Source organism: Mangifera indica, chromosome 1 (assembly GCF_011075055.1).
Source record: "Mangifera indica cultivar Alphonso chromosome 1, CATAS_Mindica_2.1, whole genome shotgun sequence".
Classification (NCBI taxonomy): domain Eukaryota; kingdom Viridiplantae; phylum Streptophyta; class Magnoliopsida; order Sapindales; family Anacardiaceae; genus Mangifera; species Mangifera indica.
In genome coordinates this window covers 6263313-6271591 of record NC_058137.1, presented here as the reverse complement: position 1 = coordinate 6271591, position 8279 = coordinate 6263313, and the positions used below count along the sequence as shown (strand labels likewise).

Sequence of the window (8279 nt, the reverse complement as noted above, 5' to 3'; positions counted from 1 at the left end):
ATAGTAGAAAATATATTTGTATATAATAATTTTAATTGTAATGCACCACTAGATACAACACTGATGTCATTAAGAGATAGAGGACAAAGTAACATAAAGCTTTTTTACCCTTCTTCTGAACAATACAAAAGAATGACATGGGAAGACAATTTCAATTTGTTATATATTGGTTAAGCTAGCAAGGAGAGGGTTCTAAATAATGTCGTGGTAAATCTAATGCTAGTGTCTTTAAATTCCGATCATTAACAAAGGCCTCTTAGAAAATGGATATAATGGGTTGCTCAAATTGGAAATTTGCATAACCAAGAAGCCTTCTATATGCACATATTAACTAATATAAGGTTAGTCACTACAAGTTTGTATTAGTTAATATGTGAGATCGCTAAGCTAGGATATATGAATTTCCAACTTGAGCAGCCTATTATATTCCTCTTTTGAGTGGTTCTTGTTAAAATTGAAATCTAAAGACACTAACCAAACTTATAAACAACTAATGGATATTATATTTTTCACGTCATCGTATACAATCCTCCATTGTCCTCAAATCATGTGTCACACTAACATTTTTCACATAACACGAAGAGAAATAAACTTTAAACTCAAAAGTTGGCCAAAATGAAAGTTTAGGAATATTTTAGTCAAGTTTTTCCATAATCAATTGAATAAAACTTGTCTTATGAGCGATTCAACCAAATTTTACGAAGAAAAAAAAAGTCTTGCCGAATAGCAAAATGAATATAGATTGATTAAATAATGGTCAACACAGACTCAACAAATAACAAAATAGACTGAAAAATAACAAAAAAAAAAAAAAAAGCTTTGAAAAAGTTGTTCAAAACAGTTTCGGACAACTTTTTCATATAAAAAGATTACTTGAAACAAATTTAATGTCCGTTTCGAACAACTGCATATATAAAAAGTTGTCTGAAACTAACATTAATTGCTTTTAAGGACAACCGTTTCGAATTTTTCCATACATTGAGCTTTCTTTTCTACATTTCTTATTGTGTGTGTGCAATCCAGATGGGCTAACTAAGTGAACAACTTAGTATCATTATAAGGCGAAATAATTCATATCACTTCCTAGCCTTGTGACAGAAATGCTTTATGAAGCCTACGAATTCTGGATGAGACTGTGTTCCAGATAAAAAGACAAATTCATGTCGAAGAACACAAGCAACATTGATACACCAAAATAGATTCAACAAATAACCAAATATTAAAATGAGAGAACAAATATGGGCCGATTTTGCCAACATTCTTCTTCCGCCAGTATGGCTAGCAAAATCGTAAAGGAAGCCTCCGTTTCTTTCTATTTCTCTGAATCCAAAAGAATTAGGCTGAAAACACATGTTTCGTTTATGGTTAGCAACTATTTCAAAACATATCTTGTAATTAAAAACAAAAAATGTTGTGATTAATTATGCAAGAATCAAACAAAAGAAATGACTTTCATGACATATGATGAAGAGAGACTTTTTTATATTTGGATTCCTTTCCATTCCTTCGACCCTTTAAGTCTCTTCAAGATTACTAGCACACACCAGTCTCACAATGTGATAAAAAACTTTACCCTTCTAAACCACCATTTGGTTCTTTCATGTCATTTTATTTATCAATAAAACTATGTGTACCCATTTTTTGTATACAATTTGTATACACAAATGAGGTGTCATTATGTGATTATATATTTATTTATCATATGATGACACATATCTTAAAATCATCAAATTACATGATAACACATCATTGTATACATAAATTATGTATCAAAAATAGGTATATATAATATTACTCTTTATTTATTTATCATCCATTACATCAATTTTATTTATTTGAATTTACCCTTATTTATCGAGCCGGCAGCATGTCATGCCAAACCAAGCCATACTGCACTTACTGCAGCCCACCGAGGCCCGTGAAATTTCGAAACCTGAGACACAGCCCATAAAATATGCTAGGTCATGCCTAGATAGGCCTAGCCCACGTGCTTGGCAATTGTCCTGTCAAAACATATTTTTTTTAATTAATTTTTATTTTAAAAGGCCATACCACGTCAGCCCGCAGACCCTGCGAGATTTGATACGGCCCATTTCATTCACAAGCTTTGGCAAAGCCCACAAAGAATGGGCTGTGTGCAAAATTTGTTGGCCATGTTGGCCCACCTATTGATAGATGCAGAGTTTGTAACTGAAAAAACCGTTATTTTTCAAACAGTCGCAGAAATAAACATCGGATAATGACGATGCCTAGTCTAACATTTACGGGGAAAAAAAAGTTCAAATTAAAAAGACCTGTTCACATATCAAAGTTGTTATTGGAGATCCAAAGATCAGATTCACTAATCTAACTAATAATAGCCGGTACAATATTCATAATAACCCTTGAGAAAACAATGAAAATGGTATAACTAACAACAATACACCAAAAACTCTCAACAACAATCCTGTAAATCATCTAATACTAGGGACGTAATCAACTGAATGTCTGGGCAGTTCTTTTCAGAAGTATATTATCCATCATAATCCCCCTGAGCAAACTTGTTTTCTGGGTAAAACACAGCAATCACTTGATTCCCACCAAATTTTCTTCCATTCATCCCTGTCCGGGCTTTTGATGCACCATCAACATCTGCATACTCTAAGAACACCTGGAATGAACAAGACAACTGTACTCAGCACAATGGATCCTGACAACCACAAGGCAAGTTTAGCAAAATGAAGAAAAATGTAACACCATAAAATTCTGCCCGCACAGGAGCATCATAAAATTTGGGAAATTAGGCCCAAGAACTTCCGTTCATTACATGTTTCATGTGCAAGGTAATGTCAGTGCAGTGAGACATTCGACGAATACTTGACACATTACAAACATTTTAACAGTAAACACAAGGCACAGAAGCTGCAAAAAAAATCATACCTTTCCAACTCCTGGTAAGAGTTCACCGCTGGGGCTTGGGCGTGGAATGACAACATTCGCCAATGCACCTGCATATCAAGTGTGAAAATTTTGGAATAGACAAAAACTTTGAATATTGTTAGAAAAACATATCAAGATGAGCATAAAAAAAACAAATTGAAGGTTATAGAGTCTTCGGAGTATATTAGGCCTGATTCTTTATAGCAGAATCTGGGACTACAAAAGGCTGTAAAACAGACATACACAAAACAAAGAAATAAAGAAAATTAATAAATAAGCAAGAACATTCACAAGGTAAAAAAGGGCCAAGTAAGAAAACAAAATTCAAAATATTTACCAAATTTCCCTCCTTCTGTTCTCATGTCTTCTAATATATCTTCATACTCCTCATCATCTTTGAGCTCATCTGCAGTAACTACTTGAGTTAAGCACACAACCTTGGTGGGAACTGCACCAGGTTGTAACATAAGCCTCTGCACAAGAAACAGAAACAAAAAATTAACCAACAAATCATACTACTTAACAAACTAGGAACTAGAATAATAAGTAGTATAAATATTAATTAATTTGTTAATGGAAACAATAGATTAACTACAAATTGTACAAATTACTTAACAAACTAGGAAATAGAATAATAAGGGATATAATTGTCACCTGCAATGCAATCTGCTGCTGAGCGTGTAATAATACACTCTCTTGCTCAGGTTTAGGTTGGTTAGCACCCTGGTTTGCACGCCTAACAGTGAGAGTCTTATCACCCATTTTTATCCCATTCAGGGCAGCACATGCAATGTCTGTAACTGAAAGATCTTGATAAACACAAAATGCATAGCCTTTGGAGTTTCCAGTTTCTCTATCTTTAACCAGATCAAAACCATGCAGGGGCCCAAAGGATTCCAACAACTCCCTGATCTGCACTTCTGTGAAATAATAGGGAAGTCCACCCACAAAAATGCGGTCTGGGCCCTCAAGCCCACCTGCCGAACCTGGAGTTAGACCAACAGCAGCCAGATTAAGATTGGGATTGGGCTGGCTGGGACCTAGTGTTGCAGCGAGAGAAGGGTTATAATCACTGGGCCTCCTCACCTTGACAGGGGCTCCCTGCAAAGTTAGCATGTCAGAACCTGGTAACAGCCTAATTCAGAATAGTCAGTTGTGCACATCAATGAGTTAATCAACACCTAAGAGGAGTTAAGAAAAAAAAATAGAAAAGAAAAGAACCTCAAAAATAATCCCATCTAAAGCCATTGCATTACTGGCTTCCTCAACAGATCTCATCTCAACAAAAGCGAACTTCTTTTCATGGTTTATGTAAACATTAACAACAGCATCCCCTGGGAACAACCAACATGTATAAGCCAATCAATAATCTAAAACAGGACATAATTGCACAAAAATACATATCAAACACCATACCTGGACCAGCTGTATTTCCACCAATTGCAGCCATAACTTGGCTAAAGAAAGTAGCAACAGACTGTGGCAGAACATGAGTGGTCAGAAATAAAATGGACATTAAAGAGGTCAATAAGCATTTTGGTTATATGTCAAACCTGTTCGTTCGCTGTAGGGGGAAGTCCTCCAACATATACTCGCCTGGCATGCCTAGTAGCCTGAAAAAGGAAAATAAATCATACATGTTTAAAAGATAAAATTTCAGGAAAATAACTATAGAGTAAGCAAAAATCAAGCAAACCTGCTGAGTCATTGCCTGAACTGGCATAACAGGAAGAGCACCAAACTGCTGCATCAAAAGAAAATGGCCAAACAATTTGTAGAAAATGAAAATGCATGCTCAAAATATACCATCCATAAGGTGAGTGAACTAATACCTGACCAGTTGCCAATGGGAATATGTTTGGGAACATTCCAGGAATAGCTGGATTAGTACCAGGAATTTGACCTGAGAAGGTAATTAAATTCCATATCAGAGCACAGATATGAATCATCTTACTCTATTGCAGTTATACGACCTGTTGAGTTGTATATGAATTGTATCTCTAAATTAGGAAGGATATAATTAGAGATAATTAAGGATATAATTAGGGATAATTAAGGAGAAGGATAATTAAGGATATAGTTAGGGATAATTAAAGAGATTGTATCTTAGTAAAACTAGGATTTAGAAATGCATATAAGTATTGATGTAAATTCACTTTTCAATATATAATATTTTTCCTCAAGGTTATTTCATACAACCAAAAAGAATTCTACAGCACATTTTCCTAGGGAACCCATTTTACTAAGCATTTCCTAACCTCTGACTATATTTACCAAAATAGATTAAAGAAATACATCATATACAAGTTTTGGAGGATATATTTGCAAGACTACCAAAAATGGCAAGCTTAAAGACGTACAAGACCCATCAAACTGGTGCATTGATTCCTTCTTGTACATCAAAGCTACAGAAGTCGGCTCACGCCCATTGTCAGCACAGTGGGACTAGGAGCCCAACATTGCCTTCTTACAACAAAGAAAAGACATAGAAACATACAAAACAAACACCAAACACAACAAAAAAAAACCAAAAGCTCTCTCAGTTCCAGAATTATTTCACTAATTAAAAAAATAAAATTAATAGTTGAGCCCATCCAGAGACCACAACTTCAATAGGCTATATGATGAACAAAGTTAAAAACAAAATTAAGCTTACCAAAATCTCACCATGTTATTTTGTATGAACTTCCACACTAGATCAATGAAAACCAAAAAATAACAGTTAAAAGAATAACAATCTTAAGTATATGGGATGATGCGTATACCTGCAGCAGCAACAGCAGCACCAGCAGCTAACATTGCAGAAGCAGGAGGTGCCATGTCAAATCCACTTATCCTCTTGCTGTATGAGAATGTGGTCAGTATAGAAACAGTAAAACAATGTAAAACTGATGAGAAAAGGAAGAAAGAAGGGAGAGCACATGAAAAATATTATTATTACCACAACCAAGCCAACATTACAGAAAAGAAAATTACACTGGACCCGGTCTAACAACAAAAACAGATGAGACTGACATTGCATAGAATGCATCAAAAAATACTATAAACAACATAGTTGAATGAAACTTCATTCAACAAAGCCTTTTCTAAACAAAAAGTTATATGCTCGCAACAAAATTCATGCAATCTCATCAGCACTTTTAAAACAAATAAGAATAGCAGAAGTTAATAACAAATGTCACTCAGTCATAAACTTCCCAATCAAAGAGATTTAAATCATGACGATAGTATGGAAGCAACTTTGCAATTAACTTTCTAAAAGATTTAACATATCTCAAGAACAAGCAACCACACACCAAGATGGAAAAAGATTAGCAAGAACTACAAAAAAGCTTCCAGAAGCTAAATAAACTTCAGAAAGTAATATATCAAATTTCATCACAAACTGGGACAAATGACATGAATATGGATGCTAACAATATCCATGCTTAACAACTTCTTTATAACCTACCTCTTTGAAAGAGAACGCGAACGTGACCTTGATCTGTGCCCAGATCTACCATGAGATCGAGATCGAGAATGAGAACGACGTCTGTGCCTGCTTTCTCTATCAGAATCTCTCCGCCTACAAATAAAGATTATCAACTAAAGAAATGGAACTAGTTTGTATGCAAAACAAGATAAGATACAAATGTGGGACTAAAATAAGAAAATTACTCTGCTTTTAATACCTGTCATAATCTCGGCTTCTGTGATAATCGTCATCATCATCTCTATCCCTCCTCCTCTCACTGCGTTCTCTACTACGGTCCCTGTGGCGATCTCTGTGATGACGATCACGATTCTTTTCTTTGTCCTTATCCCTATCCCTATCTCTATCTCTCTCCCTATCTTTGCTTCTCTCCCCATCTCTGTCCCTATCCCGATGCCGATCCCTATCCCAGTCACGGTCTCTCTCCTTATCACGACCTCTTTCCCTTTCCTTTTCTCTGCTTCTTGAAGATTCACTTTCATGATCACGAGATCCACGCTGCAAATGAATAAATTGCAATAAAACTAATTAATAAAAGATGAATAATAATTAAGATTTCCATAACTATATAAAAACATAGTTAGATGTAACTACCATAGGTACATAAATGAAACTATGTCATAGGGTAGCACAATGAAAGTATCATACATGATTAAACAGAGAGAACATGATGCATAGATTGAAATGATGAAAATACCCCAAGAAAAATTGTAATTCAATTTCAGAAAATATAAAGATGTGAATTCATAAACACAGCAACTTAAAGTTAAACAAATGATAAAGCAAACAGAAACACAGACGATGATAAAATTCCTAGCGACTCATATAACATAAGAAGCCACATAGACTAAACCCACTGGCTAGGTTGTAATTAACTGAAATGATACTCAGCGTCTGTACAATTCTTCATAAACAGACAAAAAAACACATATAACTCTTAGATATTAATCTGAACTTGTATATAAAAAGCAAAGGCAAAACACTTAAGTGAGAGAGTATTAATGCTTGAACAGTAATAAACCCTATGACAATACGAAGATGCAATCTCTATAAAAGCATTCTCATCTCATCAAACAAATCAGAACATCATCAAGAACCCTCGATCAAATCTAGAACTAACAAAAAACCCTAAATAGACTTTCAAAAAGATTGTTACCCAAAAATTCGAAAGAAATCAACAGTTACACGTTTAACAAATTATAGCAAATAAATCTGTATTTACATAACTAAGAGAATATGAATACCTGAGTTTTGGAGTCACAGTAATCATCAGTAGCACGAGGCTGTGGGGAGGATTCAAAAGCGTAATCATTATTGTTGTTGTTGTCGAAACCTTCACCGTTGAGTTCGTAATCAGCCATCTTTCAGGTTGATTATTTATCTCAAATGAGATTTTTCTTATTTTGCGGTTGCCTCAAATTTGAGCGCAGAAAATTCTAGGGTTTGGGAGAAAAGTGTTCTGTGCCTCCTTTTATACAGTTCTTGCTTTATAAAAATTTGATAAATATTGTGAGCGGTGACGGGAAGGACTTCTTCATACTAAAAATTTGATAATTGTGATGTGGCATTATACTAAAGGTGAAGGTTATTATAGTAAAAATGAAAAATGGTTGAAATCGTGTCATACGACATGGATTTGAATTGTCTATCATGTTACATGATAGATTTCTTTAGGGAGAAGGACTATTTCCCACCCAATTTTAGATGCGTTTTCAAAATGTCACCCACGGCAGATGAAAATCTATTTTTCCTACCCATGAGCCGTTAATATAGATGATTTATGTTTGCATAAGGGTAAAATATCTATTTTACCCTTGTTAGATGAAATGACAAAAATACCTCTCAATTTAGTCTGCAAAATTCATCCCAAAATTGATGTAAGAGTTTT

The 8279-nt window shown here is 34.7% G+C and overlaps 1 protein-coding gene across 8 annotated transcripts; it reads right to left on the bottom strand.

The window, feature by feature from the left end:
• Positions 1–2260: 2260 nt before the first annotated feature.
• Positions 2261–7927, bottom strand: LOC123223826 (splicing factor U2af large subunit B-like). Of its 8 annotated transcripts, none has more exons than XM_044647246.1 (13): positions 7636–7927; positions 6591–6889; positions 6371–6484; positions 5685–5761; positions 4752–4822; positions 4616–4663; positions 4473–4532; positions 4336–4396; positions 4141–4253; positions 3574–4020; positions 3257–3392; positions 2920–2987; positions 2261–2689 (listed from the first exon to the last, which is right to left on the bottom strand). In XM_044647246.1, the coding sequence occupies exons 1-13, from the start codon at positions 7750–7752 to the stop codon at positions 2675–2677; spliced, it is 1626 nt and encodes a 541-aa protein (XP_044503181.1). In that variant the 5' UTR covers positions 7753–7927; the 3' UTR covers positions 2261–2674. The 8 variants fall into 8 exon arrangements, 6 of the variants coding, with proteins under 6 accessions (XP_044503181.1, XP_044503160.1, XP_044503166.1 ...); XM_044647225.1 differs by having other exon boundaries at positions 2261–2650; XM_044647231.1 differs by having other exon boundaries at positions 2261–2650; positions 4616–4660.
• Between the last annotated feature and the right edge of the window lie 352 nt (positions 7928–8279).

Excerpts from the sequence above, each read along its gene's own strand:
- LOC123223826 (XM_044647225.1), bottom strand. The coding sequence starts at position 7,752 with ATGGCTGATTACGAACTCAACGGTGAAGGTTTCGACAACAACAACAAT. Across the intron at positions 6,485-6,590 it reads AGAAGCCGAGATTATGACAG|GCGGAGAGATTCTGATAGAG; the intron begins GTATTAAAAGCA and ends CTTTATTTGTAG. Across the intron at positions 2,988-3,256 it reads AACAGAAGGAGGGAAATTTG|GTGCATTGGCGAATGTTGTC; the intron begins GTAAATATTTTG and ends CTTGATATGCAG.